Source organism: Microtus oregoni, unplaced genomic scaffold (genome assembly GCF_018167655.1).
Source record: "Microtus oregoni isolate MIOR12 unplaced genomic scaffold, Mior012 000048F_ref0000485, whole genome shotgun sequence".
NCBI lineage: Eukaryota > Metazoa > Chordata > Mammalia > Rodentia > Cricetidae > Microtus > Microtus oregoni.
The window spans coordinates 12,327,584-12,348,808 of record NW_024543222.1 but is presented as its reverse complement, the minus strand read 5'-3'; the positions used below and the strand labels follow the sequence as shown (position 1 = coordinate 12,348,808).

The window sequence follows — 21,225 nt, the reverse complement described above, 5'->3', positions numbered from 1 at the left end:
CCCCCAGAGCAGCCCCGCCCACTCCTGGGCTAGCCCCCGCGCCACACGCCCCGCCTTCAGGGCTGTCCGCAGCACTGCCTGACTGGCGACCAGCTCAGAGGGCCTCACGGGGTCCTTCCCGCGGGCTTCCGACGCACCGCCTGAGTGGAAGTGCGGGCGGCTTCCGGTGTGAGTGACGAGTGGTGGCCGAAGCTGGGGTACGGCAGGGAACGTTTAGGCAGAGACCATGGCGGACGGCGGCTCCGAGCGGGCCGATGGGCGCATTGTGAAGATGGAGGTGGACTACAGCGCCACGGTGGATCAGCGCCTGCCCGAGTGCGAGAAGCTGGCCAAGGTGAGGGGAGGCCGGCCGGCTGTTGGCGGGCGCCAGGGGCTGAGTCACGGCGTGGAGCCTGCTTAGGCCTCGGGGCCCGCAGGCTGGAGCGCGCATCTCTGGTGCCTTCCTAGGTCGGGCTGGACCTGCTTGAGTGGGAGACCCCGGGTCTGTCCGCTCGGGAGTCCCCGCAACCCGAATGTCCCCGAGCCCGAGAGAGCTGGTCGCCTCTTTCCCATCGAACTTGACGCCCAGTTTTAGTGCCTGCCGTTTCTTGGGACGCTAAGTAACCTTTGATTTAGTCGGTTCTCAGGTTCAGGCTGTATCAGAGAGTTTGGTTGTAATGTTATTGTGGCCCAATCAATTTACGTCCTTAAATCGTTTATAATCATGGCAGTGTGCCTGGTCTTTGGCCAGGAGAACCAGGAAAGTCGTAGTACAAATGTAATGGACCCAGGACCCCAAGCCATCCAAGTGAGAGTCACTGGAGCACATTGGGTTTCAGTAAGATAATGAAAGCGAAGAGTCGTTTCAGGACAGTATAGGAAAGACAAGCGGGTATTAAAAGAGCCTGACAGGGCAGAAAGTGAACGTGTTTTGTGCTAGGGATCGAACTCGGAGTCATGAACGCTAGCTTGGCAAATGCTCTGCCATTGAGATACACCGTCCAACCTCTCGTGGAATGAGAACATACCTTGACCCAAACATTTCCACACACTATGTGTCAGGCAAACATTTTAGATCTCATTTTGTACATAAGGAAGCCAGGACTGAAATTATTTTGCCCGAGGTTTTAGTTAGTAGTAGCCAGAATCAGGAATTCAAAACTAGATTTGCTCATTAGATAAGTTGTTGGTTATTACTAAGGATTAGAGCTCCTTAAATTCCTACTACAGATCAGTGTTAAAGTCACCAGGAATTTACTCCACGTAAAGGTTGTTTATTTGGTCCTGAAGAGCTTAATACATAGGTACAGAATGCAGTATCTTCACAAAGCCGATTGGCAATGCTGTTTTCGATGGGAATTTTACCTTTTTTCATTTTATGTGTATGAGTGTTTTGCCTGCGTGTGTTTGTACACCTGTTGTGAAACCTCATATGTATGCTGAGACTCAAACCCAGGTCTTCCTGAAGAGAACTGCTGAACCATCTTTCCAGCCCCAGGAATAGGGATCTTTATGTGAAATCTTTTAATGCTGAGAAACTGAACGCTAATATCTGTCTTAAAATGCTACTTGAACTGATGAGCTGAAGAATTAAAACACACCTGCTGGCCAAAGTCATCTCCTCAATGTCCACCTTGAAGGCAATAGAACAGTGGTGTTCCTGGTGGGAGAGGCATCATTCACTTTAGAAAGGATGACTCCAGCAGGGGTTGCTCACACATGGAATCCCAGCACTGGGAAGGCTCAGGCAAGAAGAAGTGTTGCCTGAAAAAAGGCCATTCCTATTCTGTATGGCACAGCTGCAAACTCAAGTGCCAGCCAGATGCCTTCCTGATGAGTTCTGGATGTGGTCAAACAAAGACTCTTTGGGCCTCTTAAAGTAACTAAAATGTAAACCATTGGGATTCTGGGGGTTTGTGTAGTGTTTAACTTTTAAAGACTATGTGTGTTTGTCAAGCAAAACAAGGTATGCATGTGAGTTGTGTTGGTTTGGGGAGGGGGCTAGAGACTGAACCCAGGGCATGCTAGGCGAGCACTCTATCACTGAGCTGTACCAGTTTTTAATGTTTTTGTTGTTTTGCTTTTTAAGACAGGCTTTCTTTGTGCAGCCCTGTCTGTCCTGAAATTCACTTTGTAGACCAGGGTGGCCTAGAACTCACAGAGAGTCGCCTGCCTTTGCCTCCCAGGTGCTAGGATTAAAGGCATGTGCCACTACTCTCTTTTAAGGTTTTTACCCTGTTTTTTTGCTTTGTTTTGTTTTTTCCTTTTTTTCCTCTTTGCCCCTTTCCAGGGCTGTGGATTAAACCCTGGGACCTGTGTGTTAGGCAAGTAACACTGAGGCCTTTAGTGTTACAGTTCTACTTTGGAATGTATGGAACATTTTAGCATATGTTGTTTTATTTTTAGCTCAATAACTTTGAAGAAAGCGTTGTTCTTTTCATTTGTGGCAAGACTTTAAATTGTGGTTTATCAAGGCTGATCAAGCTCAGGTCATCTGGCAACAAGAATAGTTACCAGTTTTTTCTATATTTCATTTCCTGATAAGGGGTCATTAGTTCTGCGCTTAATTTCCTTCAGACATTGTTTCAGTTTTAAGAATTTAAATCTTATTAGGAAGAATAATTTATCTGATATGAAAACCACATTTGGCAGAAGCCTTAAAAAGACAGACTGGGGGCTGGAGAGATTGCTTGGCAGTTAAGAGCACTGACTGCTCTTCCAAAGGACCCAGGTTCAATTCCCAGTGCCCACATGGCAGCTCATAAGTGTCTGTAAATCCAGTTCTGGGGTGATCTAACACCTTCACACACCATTACACGTTGAGAGAGAGAGACAGAGAGAGAGAGACAGACACTGACTGGTCAGATGATGGTGGCACACGCACCTTTAATTCCAGCACTTGTGAGGCAGAGGCAGGTGGATCTCTATGAGTTAGAGGTCAACCTGGTCTACAGAGGGAGTTATAGGACAGCCAGAGCTGTTACACAGAGAAACCCTGTCTTGAAAAACAAGAGGGCAGGGCAGACTGAAGTCTAAGCCTGAGTGGTAAAATTGCCAGTCCTAGTCATTCCATTTTGGATCTCCTGCAGACATGACCTAGAACAATTTTGCATCTACATCCTAAGACACCCAGCAGACGGGCAGCTGTGCCTGTGATACTGCTCTGTCGGACTAGAAAGATGTCAGCTGTGATGATCAAGATGCTCATACTGTTGTGGCTTGTCTTTATAGCTAGTGATTTAATCATGCACCTACCCTAAGAGAAGGTGAGGGTCCGAGTTGTGGAGTTTTTTGTTTTTCTTAGGATTATATGGTGCTATGACTAAAATGTAGAACCTGGCTCCACAGCCTACACTAATCCATTCCCTTCTGATGCTTCTGGAATGGCACCTGAGGGCCAGAGCAGAATTAAAAAAGAAATAAATGGCCGGGCGGTGGTGGCGCACGCCTTTAATCCCAGCATTTGGGAGGCAGAGGCAGGCGGATCTCTGTGAGTTCGAGACCAGCCTGGTCTACAAGAGCTAGTTCCAGGACAGGCTCCAAAACCACAGAGAAACCCTGTCTCGAAAAAAACAACAACAAAAAAAGAGGTAAATGATAAAGAGGCTCCTGGCTTTGGTCGATCCTTCCCCTTGAGTTAACTCAGTCTGAAGGCCTCACTAGCAGTTCAGCAGTTGATAGTGCAGAGGACTTTCTGGACTGTGGGTTATTTAGAGGCTGTTTACAGTCTTACATTGTATTCTGTAGTCTTTGTTTCTCCTACCCCTCCAGACCTTTCCTTTTTTTTCTAGTCACCTGCAGCTTCTTCCTAAGTGAATATTAGCAATAAGAAGTACATAAGGTGTAGAACAGCTTAATGGTTGTTAACAGTTTAAACAGAAGAGCCCTTTAAAGAACAGATCCTGAAAGGCTTTGAAAGTCAACAATTTGTGAGAACTTTGTATTAGTTCCTTGTTTAGGTTGTTTAGCAAACCATTAACAAGACTGGATCTCTCAGGTTAATGGAGGCAAACTTACAGAACCTACAGATGCCCAGCGCTTAGTGACATTAAACAAGCCTGTAGACATTACCTCATGTACAAGGAAAGTGAGGAAAATGAGTCACTCAAGTCACATGTTCTGACACCTGGTGTGGGATGGCTTTACCATCTTCCTTTGAGTTGAGAGGCTGCCTGGAAGAGGGGGCTTTTCAGGAGCCGTGCTTCTTATTGTGACAGTCAAGAATTGTAAGCCATTAAGACCTTCTGAATAGTTTTAGCATATGTCATGTACAAGATGATATGAGGGAAGCAACAATTAAACGAGGGTCCAGGCCTAGGGGAACTCAGAGACCCTTGGTAGGTAGGAAATGTACACTAATCACTATTATTTAAGGAATGAAAAGTTATCTTCAAGCTGAATGTGGCAGTTTGAATAAGAATGGTCCCCAGAGACTCATATTGGAATGTTTAGTCACCAAGGAGTAAAACTATTTGAAAGAAATATAAGGACTAGGAGGTGTGGCCTTGCTGGTAAAAGTGTGTTGCCAGGGGTTAGCTTTGAGGTTTCAGAAAGCCAATTCCAAGTCTCTCTCACTTTCTGTGAACCAGGATGTAGCTCTCAGCTGCTGCTCCAGCACCTGCTTGCATGTCAGCATGCTCCTACCATGATGATAATGAACTAATAAGCCTCTGAAACTGTAAGCAAGCCGCAATTAAATGCTTTCTCTCACAAGAGTTTTCCTGGTCTTGGTGTCTCACAGCAATAGAACAAGACACTAAGCATGACGGCTCTCACCTGTAAGCTTGGCATGTTGGAAACCAGAACAGGAGGATCAGTGCAGGTTTGAGGGTAGCTTGGTCTGCACAGTTAGACTGTCTCAAAAAGCAGCAATGGTATCTCTAAAAGTCATAGTATGTATGTGTTTGGCTGATGAAGCTTCATGGTGAACTACCATGGTAAACAGCAATTCCAGATTTAAGATTGAAGTGAGGTTACAAAGACAGTAACCATTAGAATATAGTTCAAGGTTGTTGCCAAGCAGTGCTAGAGGGGTCAGTATTAAATGAGGTATTGAGTGACAGGTGATTTCAGGCAACAGTAGCCAAGAACTCCTTTCTAAGAAGATGGTCTTTGATGTTGATCATGGAGTACATGGTCTGTGACAGTGTGACTCCCTCCCATGTAGGGTCCTGCTTCTGAGTTAGAGTGCCATGTGCCATGCCACCTGATTACAGTGACGGCTGTCTTAGTAAATAAAGGATATTTGGCATTTTAACCTTTTTCCCACTTTATTTTCTTAGACTGCTGTTTTCCCATAGAGGGTACTTTGAACAAAGCACAGCTGTCAGAGCACGAGGGAAGGGGTGTGCTTGGAGGGAGTGGGGGACCAGGATGGGCAAAGCCTAGGCGCTGGTTCTGCTGATACCTCGGTGACAGTCAAATTTGTGGCTGACTTCCTAGCACTGATTCTTGTCTTTTGTGACTCACTAGCCTTCTAGCTTTATCCATTGTTATCACCCCCTGGAGAACATGGGCCCAGGGGGCTTTCTGAACTGGATCTCCCTTTTTCTTAAAACGTTGTTAGAACATGTTATAATCATGTTCCAGTTTTGGTTTTTTGAGACAGGGTTCTCAGTGTAATATTCTTGCTATTCTGGAACTTATTCTGTAGACCAGGTTGGCCTCTAACTCAGAGAGATCTGCTGCCTCTGCCATCCAAGTGCTGGGATTAAAGGCATGCTCCACCACTGCCCAGCTACATGTTCTAGATTTTATTAAGTCTGTACAGTCCATAATCTGTGCTGTGTGGTTAGACTGGGATTGTAGTTCAGTAGTAAAATATTTGCTCAATGTATACTATTGAATTGAATGTCGTCAATTCCTAGCCCATCCCCTAGACTCCCAACAAAGTGTGTGTGTGTTTTATATATATGTTCTCTGTGTATGTGTTTTACAGGTTATCTTGAAAAATATGACAAGATCCAAACATTTATGACTTAAATTCGTAGGTCATAAAAGCTGTTAAGTGGGTGTTGGGGAGGGAACAACATTTATGAATTGTCTATGACTGTCACTAGAAAAACAGTGGGTGAGGTGCTACGGGCACAAGCTCAGGGCTTTGTTCAGTCAGAGAAATATTCTGTCACTAAGCCACACCCATGGCCCTTCTTGAGACAAGGTCTTGCTAAATTGCCCAGACTAGCCTCATACTTGCAATCCTCTCTACTATGAGCCTTCCTTTCTATTCTGCCACTTGCCTGTCTAGCTCACTGTTCCTCCTCCCATCTCTCAGCAAGGTCTATTGAGTCTGGTTGAGTCTTTTCTTAAGAGCATGACTTTTAGGCTAGTTTGTGAGTGTTGTCTTCAAAACATTTATTCTTCTATTTACACTGTTCAGTGTCCTACCAGCTAAGAGTTCTGTACAGAACAAGATAAACAGGTAGCACCACTGTGAGTTGACAAGTTAAAATGCAAAACAAAGACTTGGTGTTTTTCTCAGATGAGACAGCATTGTAGTTACAGGTTCAGTTTTTCTTGAGCTTCTTTACATCTTCAAGAAGTTTGTGAGTCTGGGGTGGTAGCTCAGTTGGTAGAATGCTTGTCTCACATTCTGGGGGTCTTGGTTCTGCTCCTAGTATCATATAAACCAGATGTGTTTATGTGTGGAAGCAAGAGAGTAGGAATTCAAGGTCTTCCTTGACTGCATAATGAGTTTGAGTCCCAGCCCAGACTACATGAGACCCTGCCGCTAAAATTAAATATCCAGATGATGGTGACACATACCTGTTTAATCCCAGCACTCAGGAGGCAGAGGCAGGCAGTTTCTGTGAGTTCAAGATCAACCTGGTCTAGAGCAAGTTCCAAGACAGTTGAGGCTACGCAGAGAAACCTTGCCTTAGAAAACCATAAGTGAATAAATGGGAAACAAGAGAGAGGGATGAAAGGGGAACAAAAGAGAAACTTGTGTACTGTGCTGGGAATGTAGCTCAGTGGTAGAACACTTACCTAGATAAACTTGCACTCACAGAGGGAAGAAGGGAAGCAGCTCGTGGGTCCTGACTGGGGATACCTAACTCCCCTGAAGAAGCAAGCCTTTCTCAAATGGAGAAAAACAAAACAAGCAGTAATGGATGACATTCCCCCTTCAGAATGGACATTGATTTAACTTTCTCAAAAGCTCTGGTCAGGTGCTGGGTTTGTATTGGTGATGTTTTCATGGTTCATTGCTTTCTCTTGTTTCAGGAAGGACGGCTTCAAGAAGTCATTGAAACCCTTCTCTCTCTGGAAAAGCAGACCCGAACTGTGAGTAGATAGTAAAGCAGAACACAGTTGCCAGTGATTCTTTTGATGCTGCCCCATTTACTTAGGATATCTTTTCTCTTTTGCAGGCCTCTGATATGGTGTCCACATCCCGCATCTTGGTTGCTGTAGTGAAAATGTGTTATGAGGCTAAAGAATGGGACTTACTTAATGAAAATATTATGCTTTTGTCAAAACGGCGGAGTCAGTTAAAACAAGTGAGTTCCTCAATGCTTTAAAACCACAGAAGACTGGGGCTAGAGAAATGGCTCAGTGGGTAAAGGCTCCTGCTGCCTGACCCCAAGACCCACGTGGTGGAAGGAGGGCCTGACTTCTGCAAGCTGTCTCCCAGCCTCCACATATGGGCCATGGCACAGAAGCTCACACACATAAATAGTAAATATAAAAGTTTCCAAATAGTACGTTTGCATTTAAAGATTTTGAGGAAACTAATCTCTGAATTCATTGAAATTTCATTTAACCTACAATTTTCTAATATATTCTAGATGTGGCTTGAAATTCTACTGGGATCTAGCTATGGAACTTTTCTCCTCAAGATGGACATGGTGTTTCAGTACTAGGAGAGATGTAGAGGCAGATGGATCTCTAGTAGTTTGAGGCTAGCCTGGTCTACAAAGTGAGTGTCAGACCAGCCAGAACTCCATAGGTAGACCCTTTCTCAAAACAAAAAAAAAAAAAAATTCTGTTTGAAGAATAAATTTCAATTATGAGTGGTTTATTGTATTTTATTAGGCTGTTGCAAAAATGGTTCAGCAGTGCTGTACTTACGTAGAGGAGATCACAGACCTCCCTGTCAAGCTGCGACTGATTGATACTCTACGGATGGTTACGGAAGGAAAGGTAAGTTTTGTGCTGGGTGACTTCTTCCTGCTGTTAGTGAGGGTGATGTGCTTCTATATTGCATGTAAGTATATTTGTATGGTGATTTTGTTGGTTTTCCTTTTTTTTTATGACCAGATCTTCTCTGTAGTCCTGGCTAACCTCAGACTCTCTGTGTAGACAAGGCTAGCCTCAAACTGCTAGATATCTTCCTACCTCTGCCTACCAAGTTCTAGAGTCGAAGGTGTGTGCCACCATGCCAGGCTATGTTTTATATTTTTTAAGGAATAAACAAAATGCTATCACTTCAACCACTGTTAACTTTGTATGCCCACTTTTAGTAACTTTCCATAAATGAAATACATTTATGTAGTGCTATTGTTTCACATAATTTCTAGGGATTGGTAGGTTTTATTTGTTTTGTTTGAGACAGAATCTCACTATGCAGCCTTGAGTTGTCTTGAACTCAGAAAAGAGATCCACCTGCCTCTGCTTCTCACTGTGCTGAGATTAAAAGGGTATGCTGCCGTGTACAGCTAGAATTGGTTGGTTTTGGGGGGGGAGGGGTGCACACACTTTGTGTAGATGAGAACTTTAGTTCAGTCCACAACATCCAAAACAAAGGATGAATCTATTTTAGAGCCTTGATAGAATTCTGATGTTGACTGTACAAGACAAGATTTCCCTACACAGCTCTGGTTATACTGGAACTTCCTCTGTAATAGACTGACATAGAACTTACAGAGATCACCTGCCTCTACTTTCCAAGTGCTGCGATTAAAGGTGTGTGCCACCACTGTCCAGCTCTTGCAAATCTTTTAAAGCCAGTTTCTGGTTTTTGTGTCATTAATACAGCTTGTGATCTTATTACTTGTTAAACACAATAATTTTATATTTAGTTTCCCAAAACAAAATTTGTTGGTGGAGGTGGCTCGTTTGTTCCCAGCTGCCCAGATCTAAAATAATCACTCAGAAACCATATACTAGCCGGGCAGTGGTGGCGCACGCCTTTAATCACAGCACTCGGGAGGCAGAGGCAGGCGGATCTCTGTGAGTTCGAGACCAGCCTGGTCTACAAGAGCTAGTTCCAGGACAGGCTCCAAAACCACAGAGAAACCCTGTCTCGAAAAAACCAAAAAAAAAAACAAAACAAAACCATATACTGTTTGGCCAATAGCTTAAGTGTATTGCTAGCTAGCTCTTATATCCTACACTAACCTATTTCTATTAATCTGTGTATTGCCACAGGGCTGTGGCTTACCAGCAAGGCTCCAGTGCATCTGTCTCCTGTGGGCTACATGGCTTCTCCCTGACTCCGCCTTCTTTCCCCTCCATCTCTGCTTGGAATTCCCACCCTACTGTACTCTGCTAAGCCACTGGCTGAAACAGTTTTATTTACTAACCAATGAAAGCAACACATACAGAAGAACTTTGCACACCAAAAATTGAAAAATACAGATTTTTTTTAAAAGTTATTTTACTTTATATATGTTGGGGTATATACAAAAATGGCCACAGGGGTCAGAAATGAGTATTGGATCCCTTGGAGCTGAGGTGGCTTTTGTGAGCCACCTGATGTAGGTGCTCTACTTTAAACTGCAGTCCTTCATTATAGCATTAGATCCTGAACCCATGAGCCATATCTCCAATCTTGGATAATATTTTATAATTTAAAATATAATTATAATTTAAAATATAATTATATATTTTCTGCATCCTGCTCTGTCTGTGTGTGATGAGAGATTCTCAAAGTGTGTGAATAGTGAAGTGTTCAGCAGGTTGTAGCTAGTAGTCCTGATGTTGCAGTTCTGCCTTTTAAATGTGAACATATTTCTGGAAGAGTTTGAGACTATCATTTTCCATTTGTAGATTTATGTTGAAATTGAGCGTGCACGACTGACTAAAACCTTAGCAACTATAAAGGAACAAAATGGTGATGTGAAAGAGGCTGCTTCCATCCTTCAAGAGTTACAGGTAAGGGCTTTCGGGAGCGTGTAAACTTTGTGCTGAGTTGGCAGTATTTTCTTGTGGAAGTGGCTGATTTTAATGCATCATTGCTTCTTTTTGCTGAGTCACCAAGAGTAAGCATGCACACAGCACAGTGTGTTCCTGAAACTAAATTTTACAAGCTAACCTGCTAAACACAGTTTGAAGAAAAGTTAGCATCTAATTGACCTTAGTTTTTGTAGACTTATTTGAGTTCTGTTTAGAATTTAAGTAAATGCACTGCTTACTTAGATGTCTTAGGAATCTGCTATTAAATTTTTGGTTTTATACTTAGTGAATGATTGATTATAGGTAAATTTCTAGACCAGAATGGTTTGACAAAGGAAAAAAATTGGCAGATCTGGAAGTCTTAAGAGCTCGGTGATGAGTGTTTCCCTGGCATACTGAACCCTGATTTGATACTGTGTTCTCCAGGGCTCTCTAAAGGCACAAACTGATAGAGTGGATATATACACTATCCTCTTTAGAGAGCTACGCGTTCTGAGAAAAGCCATGGAGTATCACACCAGAAAATGGTACATGAATGTGCTAAAAAAATTCTAAGTCGCTTTTGTGAATTCAGACTCACTTGGGTCTGTCAGAGGCTGCCCATTAGGTTAAACAGGTTATTCTGACATTCTAGTTGAGTTCATTTTCCAGTGGGCTAATGAAAGGGAAATGTGACTTTACTGAAAGGGCTAGTGCCCTGCATTGTCTTCGTTCTCTGATCTTTTTTCCTGCAAATTCTAGAGCCTTTATATCAGTGGTTCTCCACCTGGGGGTCGTGACCCCTTTGTGGGCTCAAGCAGTCCTTTCACAGGTTTGTGTGTCAGATATTTCTGCATATCAGAAATTTACAGTATGATTCATAACAGCAGCAAAAATGACAGTTGTGAACTAGCAACAAAAATAAATTTATGGTTGGGGTCACCACAACTTGAGGAACTGTGTTAAAGGGTCACATCTTTAGGAAGGTTGAAAACCACTGCTTTATATACTTTATCCCAGGAGCTTTCTCACACAATTTTTATTATTACTGTTTTTTCAAAACAGTGTCTCTGTGTAGCCGTGGGACTATCACTGTAGACTAAGCTTGTCCAGATCTACCAAGATCCACTTATTGCTGGGCGGTGGTGGCACACGCCTTTAATCCCAGCACTCAGGAGGCAGAGGAAGGCGGATCTCTGTGAGTTCGAGGACAGCCTGGTCTACAGGAGCTAGTTCCAGGACAGGCTCCAAAGCTACAGAGAAACCCTGTCTCCAAAAATCAAACAAACAAACAAAAATAGCTCCACCTGTCTACCTCCCCGGTGCTGGGATTACCTGGCTCTCTCATATTTGTCATTCTATTTTGTTTGCTTTGTTTTCTGAGACAGGATTTCTTTGTGTAGCCTTGTCTTCTAGAACTAGGACCCAGGCTGGCCTGGAACTCTGTTTTTGGAATCACAAAAAAAAAAAAAAAAAAAAAAAAAAAAGATCTGCCTGCCTCTGCCTGTTGTTTTATCTAAATTGTTCTGATACCAGTAAAGACTCAGGAGTTGGATATTGGGGTGAAAACCTGGTAGATCAAAAAAAGGCAGTAGAGGAGGAAACAGCTGACCTTCCCCCCCCCCCCTTTTTTTTTTACCAGAGGCCCAGCAATCAAGTTTCTCTACCTGTTCCAGACCAAAAAAACTGGAAAATCTCCCAAGTCCCTCCCTACTACTTCCTGTGTATCTTTATCCATCTCTTTGACTCCTTCTTACTCTCTGTGGCTAATTCTTGTCAGTTAGTCTCTGGGCTCCACCCCCTGATCCAAGGTTTTATTAACACTGTCTTGAGTTTCCCAGTGCTATCAAATACCCTACAGCAATCTGCCTCTCAAGTGCTGGGATTAAAGATATGTACCACCAGACCTGGAGAGGTGGTTCAGTGATTAAGAGCTCTGGCAGATCTCCCAAAGGACCCAGATTTAATTCCAAGCACCCACATGGCAGCTCACAGAGGTCTGTAACTCCAACTACAGGAGATTCGACACCCTCACACAGATGTACATGCAGACAAAATAGAAATGCACATAAAATAAAAGTATATGAATAATTTTTTTAAAGTCATGCACCACCACTGCTAGCTGTATTTGGCATTCTTTACATGACAGACCTGTGATGAAAACAGACCATTTGTTTGCCAGGCCTTAAGAGTAAAGAAACCTTGTGACTAAAGGGATAACATGAGTGGGTTTGAGTCTTCATTGCGGTCGTGGTTATGCAAACCCTTATGTATATTAACATTTGTGGGATCTTACACTAGCGGGGGCAAACTCCAAGACTTCTCTTGTCTTAAAGATTTATTTTGCCTGATATAGTGGTACACATCTTTAATCCCTGTATTGGGAGGCAAAGACAGGTTGATCTCTTGAGTTTGAGGCTAGCCTGATTTACATAATGGGTTGTAGGACAGCCAGAGCTACATAGTGAGACTTTGTCTTGAAAATACCATTTTGTGTGTGCGCACAATGCTCCTGGAATCTAAAAGTGGACATCAAATTCCCTGGACCTGGAGTTAGAAGTGGTTGCGAGGCACCTGACGTGGCTGCTGGATTCGGAACTCGGGTCCTGTGGAAGAATATCAAGCACTTTTTATTGCTGAGCTATGTCTCCAGTTCCCTAACTTGCTTTTTGTATAATCGCCAACACTGTACAAATATGAAGAGTTAATATTTGACCTGTCTAAATATTTTAATATCCACTAAGTAACTGAAACTTACCTGAGGAATTGCTCTGCTAGGTGGAAACCTATGGGTCCATGGAGAAGAAGGAGCGAGTGGAGTTTATTCTGGAGCAGATGAGACTCTGCCTAGCTGTGAAGGATTACATTCGCACACAGATCATTAGCAAAAAAATTAACACCAAATTTTTCCAGGAAGAAAATACAGAGGTGAGCATTGTCTCTGCATGGTGTATTTGCATTCGAAGTGTTTTGCTAGAAGCCCAAAGCCTAACCTATTTTGTCAACTTCTTTCAGAAATTAAAGTTGAAGTACTATAACTTAATGATTCAGCTGGACCAGCACGAGGGGTCCTACCTGTCGATTTGTAAACACTACAGAGCCATCTATGACACTCCCTGCATTCAGGCAGAGAGTGAGAAGTGGCAGCAGGTAAGAGGCGTGCGGGGACGCTGATGCTGGAGTGCAGCTCAGTCTGCCTGGCGGGCACAAGGTCCTTGGTTTGATTTCTAGCGTGAGAAAGAAAAGAGAAGGATAACTTACTTTTTTTTTTTTTTTTTTAAGTTTTTCAAGACAGGGTTTCTCTGTAGCTTTGGGGCCTGTCCTGGCACTAGCTTTCGTAGACCAGGCTGGCCTTGAACTCACAGAGATCCGCCTGCCTCTGCCTCCCGAGTGCTGGGATTAAAAGCGTGCGCCACCACCGCCCGGCTTATTTTATTTTTTTTAAAGGCAGGATCTGAAACTTCCTATGTAGACCAAACTCACAGGTTCACCTGCCCCTGCTTCCTGAGTACTAGGATTAAAAAGCATGCCCTACCATGCCTGTCCCCTTCTAAGACTATTTGAGTTTAAAATAAAAATTAGAACACAGAACTCTTTCAGTCTTCACTTTGTGCTCAATCCCATTATGTTTCCAGTTACACATGAATTGTTGCTTACCACTTTCTTAGGCTCTGAAAAGCGTTGTTCTGTATGTCATCCTGGCTCCTTTTGACAATGAGCAGTCAGATTTGGTTCACCGGATAAGTAGTGACAAGAAGCTGGAAGAAATTCCCAAATACAAGTAAGTGCGGGTGTCGCTGTAAAAATCCACTCAAGATGCTTACCTCCACCTGTGCACGTGGCTGCTGCTAGATTGGTGTAGAGAAAACAGTTATTGTGATACTGCGGAGTTAGTGCTGCTGCAGACACTAATGTAGTGAGAGTCTGGCCTGCTTGACACTCAGTTCCTCCGCTAGTGGGAGTCCTTCACCAAACCTGGCTTAGCGGCTTTTAGTTAATATTCATCTTTAAAGGGCTCAGCAGTAATGGCCTGGACATCATGATTCTCAAGGGTGTGTCCATTTGGAGCATATCATATGTAAACAGACATGTTTCTTTTCAAGTAATAGGCTGCTTTTTGTGTGTGTGTGTGATTTGGAGCATATCATATGTAAACAGACATGTTTCTTTTCAAGTAATAGGCTGCTGTGTGTGTGTGTGTGTGTGCGCGCGCGCGCGCGCCTATCCTTGAACTCACTCTGTAGGCCAGGCCCAGGCCGGCCTCAAACTCAGAGAGATCTGCCTGCCTCTGCCTCCTGAGTGCTGGGACTAAAGGTATGCGCCACCGTATCTGGCAGATCCGCTTTTGTTTAAAGAGCTATTTTCCTTCTTTGTTTGGCCAGTGTGCTTACAGCTGTCTCAGAGACTGACAGTTCAGTAAGGAGAACATACTTGATAGAAGGGTGCTCTTTGGACTACAGGGGATAGCATAATAATTGACAAATGTTTTACTAAATAAAAGTAGCAAGAATTGAATTTTTGGGAGCTGGAGAGATGGCTTAGTGGTTAAGAGCACTTCCAGAGGACCTGGGTTCAATTTCCAGCACCCACATGGCTGCTCACAACTGTCTGTAACTCCAGTTCCAGGGAATCTGACAACTTTACACCAATGTACATAAAATAAATTTTTAAAAACTTGGATTTTTTTGTTTAGCTAGTTTTAATCTGTCATTGATCAAGCTGAGACTCTTCCCCCCCCCCCCCCCGGTTTTTCGAGACAGGGTTTCTCTGTGGTTTGGGGGCCTGTCCTGGAACTAGCTCTTGTAGACCAGGCTGGTCTCGAACTCACAGAGATCGCCTGCCTCTGCCTCCCAAGTGCTGGGATTAAAGGCATGCGCCACCACCGCCTGGCTAAGCTGAGACTCTTAAATGAAATGCTTGATATGAATGTTTTTCAGATTTCGAAATCTTTGCATGTACACTTGCTATTTTAGATTGGGGCCTAAACCTGAATGAAGTTCATGAATGTTTCATCTGTACCTTACACAGGTTGCCAGAAGATAATTAGATTTTAACTTTTTAGTTTAACCATCAGAAGATAGAATTGTGACTGTCTCATCATTGTTCCTAGTTCTGAATCATGATGTTTCCTGTGAGAACTCATATTTGGGGGGGGGGTGTCTGATTTTTTATTGTTGGGTTGTTTTGTTTTTTAAGACAGAGTTTCTTTGTGTAGTTTTGGCTGTCCTGGAACTCGACTCAAACTGGCCTCGCACTCAGAGATCTCTACCTCCTGAGTGCTGGTATTAAAGGTGTGTGCTGCCACCACCTGGATGACTCGCTTTTTTATACTTGGTCACAAGTTTAACATTTTAGACTTTTCAGGCTACATTAAAATCTGTGAGGCCACAATTTTTTCACTTGTGACATCATGGCAGCACTCAGAAAGTTTTGGGTTTGGGGCCTGCAAGATGACTTAGTAAAGGTGCTTCTGAGCCTGGCAGCCTTGGCTCACTCCCAGAAGCACATGGTGGAAGAAGAACCAATTCCCACAGATTGTCTTCTGACATGCTTGTGCACTGTGGAATGCGTGCATCCTCACACATGTGCACACACAAGTAATAAATGTGATAAAGAAGTTTCTGGTTGGAGAGCCCTTGCTTAGACTTGCGACTCGGGATTAACACCACTGAGCCTGTTGGGCAGATCTGAAAAACTGTGGTGCTGCACTTTGCAGGGATCTACTGAAGCTTTTTACCACAATGGAGCTGATGCGCTGGTCTACGCTAGTCGAGGACTATGGGGTGGAGCTACGGAAGGGTTCCCCTGAGACCCCGGCAACTGACGTTTTCAGCTCTACAGAAGAAGGTGAAAAAAGGTGGAAAGACTTGAAGAACAGAGTCGTGGAACATGTAAGAATCAGGAGTTGACTGGCTCTCAGCTTACCTTTTGGGTTGTCTTAGAACTAAGAGTGGAAGAATTTGAACGTAGACCACTTCTACTTTTTGTTGAAGGGGGTATGGAAACAAGGTCTCAAGCAGCCCTGATGATGAGGAAGGATTCACTATGCATGCCAGGGTGACCTTGAATTTGCACTGATTCTTCTGCCTCTACCTCCCATATACTAGGATTTCAAGTTTGAGCCACCAGGCCCATCTATAAGCTTTTTTTATTATTTTAATCTTTATTTTGTATGTGTTTCACATGCAACTCCTGTGGAGGCCAGAAGAGGACATCAGACCCTGTGTTCTTAGCTCTTTACTTCAGACTGTAGTAGAGATAGCAACCTATTTCAGACGTTCAGCCTTTCCAGAGCGAGCCAGAGTTTATCTTATCCTGCTTGCCTGTTTTTCCGCCTTTTTTTGTTTGTTTGTTTACAAAGCAGATAACTAGTCAGGTATAGTAACCCACTCCTGCACGCCTGTAATTCCAACACTCAAGAAGCTGAGGCTGGAGGACTGCCATGAATTTGAGTTCAGTCTTTGATATATAGCTAGATCAGACTAGTCAGGAATACTCAGTGAAACCTTTTCTCAAAAAGAAGAAGAAACAGAACAGGTAACTAGCTATGAGCAGTTTTCATTCTGGGAGAATCCCACAGGATCCAAAATATTTTTGTTCGTTATTGTTGTTGTTTTTGAGACAGGGTTTCTCTGAATAGCCCTGATTGTCCTGGAACTTGCTCTGTAGACCAGGCTGGCTTCAAGCTCAGAGATCCCCCTGCCTCTGCCTCCTGAGTGCTGGGATTAAAGGAGTGTGCCATCACTGCCCAGCTTTAAAATCCAGAATTTTAAAGGCAGGCATGGTGGCTCACACCTGTAATTCCAGTATGGGAGAGGAAGAGGTACTAGGATCAGCCCATCCTCAGTAAAGGTGAGGTCAGCGTGATTCTCAATGAATCAGCCCATTGATTGTGTTCAAAGAGTAAAGGAAAGGTAGAGCTGAGAATATAGAGCACCTCAGGCTTTCCAGAGGCTCGTGTTACTTTTAGATTTGATGGACAGCAGAGATGCCTGCTTCATAGTTCACTTCTCCCCCCAGTGAGTCTTGGTGTTTTGTAAAGGACACTGGTGTTTATAATAAGAGAATCTTTATCTAACTTCACCATTTCCCATAGAAAGTAAAAAGTGTAATTTTTAAAAATATTTATTTATTATGTATACAACATTCCTTCCATGTGTGTGGGCAGGCCAGAAGAGGGCACCAGATCTCACTATAGATGGCTTTGAGCCACCATGTGGTTGCTGGGAATTGAACTCGGGACCTCTGGAAGAGCAGCCAGTGCTCTTAACCGCTGAGCCATCTCTCCAGCCCCTAGAAAATGTAATTTCTTTGTGTTTGTTGTTTGAGATAGGGTCTGGTGTAGCCTAGACTGGCCTTCCAGGTCACTATATAGTAGATCTGGATTCCACCTCCCAGATGCTAGGGTTATAGATAGCATCTAAACCATTCGTGTCATTAATACAAGTATTTAAGTTTTTGTTTTGAGGCAGAATTCTATTATACAGGTCATCCTGGTCTCCATGGAGTTCCAGAACTGCCAAGGCTATGCTATCTCAATGAATGAATGAGACAGTGTCTCAATAAGTGAATGATCAATCAGTAAAATACTAAGTTTACAAATAACTACAGAAGCCAATCTTTACCTCAGGCTCAGTGTTTCTTAGGCCATTTAGAACCAGCTTCTTTCTAACGGGGGAGCTATGGGAAAAGCAGAAGCTCTGAGTTCCATGTTGCCAGTAAACTTACCTGGATATATAAGCAGCTGGATTTTCAACCCTACTGACGGCTATTGTGTGTGTCCTCTGACAGAACATCAGGATTATGGCCAAGTACTACACTCGGATAACAATGAAAAGGATGGCACAGCTTCTGGACCTCTCTGTGGATGTAAGTACTGGATGTGTTGTATGTGTTGTGTGTCAATCACTACTGTCCATCTACTTGATTAGATGGATTCTCACCTCGGACTGTCTTCCAACTCCCTATATTCTCTCTCCTTCTTCCTACCTCATTTTCCCAGGTGTTGGACTGCAGACATGCACCAGTTCCCCTGGCTTTTCTATTTCATTTTAAATTTAGGTAGTTTAAAGTGTCCCAGCTATTTCAAATACCAAAATATAGCCAAAATTACATTAATATTATTTTTTGCTAGCTAGACCTTCACTTAGAGGTCTGGGAGTCTAATAAGAATGTTGGAGCCAGGCAGAGGTGGAGCACGCCTTTAATCCCAGAACTGGGGAGGCAGAAACAGGTGGATCTCTGTGAGTTCGAGGCCAGCCTGGTCTAAAGAGCAGGTTCCAGGACAGCTGGGGCTACACAGAGAAACCCTGTCTCAAAAAAGGGGGGGGGGGAATGTTAGGAGGGCCACAAAGACAGACTGCATGGAGAACATTTGTGAGGGAAACTTGACTGAATTTGCTGAAATGGCTCCAGGGTAATTGGGGAAGTAATTGTGGTCACATTTGTGTGTATGTTGACAGCACAAAAAGATGCAGGAGGTAGCGTGCCTGTAATCCCAGCACTTGGGGAACAGGAGAATCTGGAGTTTATTGCCTCCCTTTGCTACATAGTTTGAGGCCAGCCTGGCATACATAGGGCCCTACTTTCGAAAACTAAAACGAAAAAAGATGTAGGATTAATAGCCTCAGAAGCCATTTCTGTCATAGCAAAGTGGCTATTGTAATAATTCATCTGAAAAGAAGAGCCAGCACATGTCAGAATTGAACGGCTTCCCTCTTGACTGGCTGCTGGTCAGTTCTTTTAGAAGAGTATGCCAGAGTAGCATCATTTGTCTGTGGCCTTGTAGTTGCCTAGTGGCAAAGCGCATTCTGGAAACAACTATACCATAAAGCCTTGAAGAGGTAACTGTAGGTCAGGATCCAGCTCATTAGTGGAGTGTGTGCCTGGCCTGGAAGAGGCCTTACGTGTGTCTCTTCAGTGCTATAGAGAAAAATGGAGGGAAGGACTGTAAAGGGGAGGAGCTAGTTCATTGTTGGTGCCAGCCATTTTCCCTATTATTACCACCAGGATTAATCTGCAGGGTCACATTTAGACTCAGCCCTGGCTCTGGAGACTCTGTGTGTGTGTGTGTGTGTGTGTGTGTGTGTGTGTGTGCGCGCGCGCGCACATAAATATACCACATTTCCGTTGTTGGAGACTGCCCTCCAACTCCTGATCTTGCCTCGACCTCTGTAGAAGGAACAGCGGGCTGCGGGCCTGGCTCCTGGCCACCTGGCTAGCTTATGCCCTGAAATAACAACACACAAACTGTATTCATTTAAACACTGTCTGTCCCATTAGCTCTAGCCTCTTACTGGCTAACTCTCACATTTTTTTTTTAAATATTTACTTATTATGTATACAATATTCTGTCTGTGTGTATGCCTGCAGGCCAGAAGAGGGCACCAGACCTCGTTACAGATGGTTGTGAGCCACCATGTGGTTGCTGGGAATTGAACTCAGGACCTTTGGAAGAGTAGGCAATGCTCTTAACTTCTGAGCCATCTCTCCAGCCCTAACTCTCACATCTTGATTAACCCATTTCTATTAATGTGTGTAGCACCACGAGGTGGTGGCTTACTGGGAAGATTCTAACCTACGTTCATCGCGTTTGCCTCATTGCCTACTTCCCAGCATTCTGTTCTGTCTACTCTGCCTATCTAAGCTGCTGTCCTATCAAAGGCCAAGGCAGTCTTTTTATTAACCAATGAAAGTAACACAGAGAGAAGACCCACCTACATCAGACCTCCCTAGTGCTAGGAGCTGTCAGCACGTCTAAGGGTTCATGTGCTAGATGATCAGGTGTTGTAAGTACGTCATTACAGTCAGCAGTTGGTAATGGATTGTCAGTAACCTTGGCCTGTGTATTTATGGTGAAGAATTTTCAGATGTCTCTATTATCCATTTTGATCCAGTTTGTTTGTCTCTCACAGGAGTCAGAGGCGTTCCTCTCCAATCTAGTCGTTAACAAGACCATCTTTGCTAAAGTAGACAGGCTGGCTGGAGTCATCAACTTCCAGAGACCCAAGGATCCAAATAATTTATTAAATGACTGGTCTCAGAAACTGAACTCGCTGATGTCTCTGGTTAACAAAACGACACACCTCATAGCCAAGGAGGAGATGATACACAACCTACAGTGAGGCCGGATGCTTTTAGAAAAGACACAGTTGGAGGTCATTAAAAAGACTGTTTTCATGGTGTATATGCTGGTTTTTTTCTTACTCTTTGCTTTTTTTGTAAAATTTTAAGATAGTGAATGTGTTTGAGCCTCCTCTGCCTTTTCCTTTCCCTGGTTTCATGTTAACTCTGCTTTGCAATTGGTAGAAAGATGTTCCACATTTCCAGTGTCTGAAGACGAAAGGTTTGTGTCTCAGCTCACTTGAGTAAGTTCCTGCCATCTGTTTTTATTCACCTGACAACTACATGGCAATAAAAATAGGGTGTGTGTTGGCTCCTGAAGTTGCCTCTGCTTGGAGGGATGGTGATTTAACAAATGTTTATAAATAATCGTGTCATAGCTGTTGATGACTTACTAGAATAAAAACCAACATAGAACATGGAAGGATCATCTGCATGGAGATGTGCTTTGTGTTTTGGTACTGTGGCAGGAAGTACGGCCAGAGTGCATTTGGAGTCCTCTCACAGAATTCAACACTCTGTGGTAGAGGATGAAGACTGTGAACTTAGGCCTCTCCTTCCTCTCCTCCCCAAATACTAGGATTACTGGTGGTGCTGCAATTGAAGCCTGGGCTAACATGCTAAGCAAGCACTACACAGCTCAGCTTCATCTCCAGTCCCATAATCAAATGTGTACTTTGATTATACTGTGCCCCTCCTACTTGTTTGCTTTCAGGTTTGTTTTGAGGTGGTCTTATGTAGTCTAGGCTGACCTGAAATTTGATATGTCATGGTTGATGACTTTTAGACTCCCAATTTTCCTGCTGCCTCCACCTCCCAGGAGCTAGGCTTCAGGTGTGCACTCTTAAGCCCAGCTTGACCAGTTTTTAACCAAGGAGATGAAGCCGCATTGGCACAGGCCATTATCCTGGTGGTGCTTTGGGGTAGGGCTCTTCATCCTTTCCCTGCACTTCCTTCGTATGAACTTAAGTTTGGCACCTATGTCTTTTTGTTGCACCTGAAGTCCAGCCCAGAGCCTCACACGTGTGG

The 21,225-nt window shown here is 43.7% G+C and overlaps 1 protein-coding gene across 1 annotated transcript; it reads left to right on the top strand.

The window, feature by feature from the left end:
* Nucleotides 1-139: 139 nt before the first annotated feature.
* Psmd12 (proteasome 26S subunit, non-ATPase 12) lies at nt 140-20,613 on the top strand. Its single transcript, XM_041636059.1, has 11 exons — nt 140-334; nt 7,204-7,263; nt 7,350-7,478; nt 8,014-8,121; nt 9,970-10,074; nt 12,853-13,002; nt 13,090-13,224; nt 13,743-13,855; nt 15,791-15,965; nt 17,866-17,943; nt 19,989-20,613. Exons 1-11 carry the CDS (start codon nt 227-229, stop codon nt 20,196-20,198), a joined length of 1,371 nt encoding a protein of 456 aa, XP_041491993.1. The 5' UTR covers nt 140-226; the 3' UTR covers nt 20,199-20,613.
* The last annotated feature ends 612 nt before the right edge of the window (nt 20,614-21,225 follow it).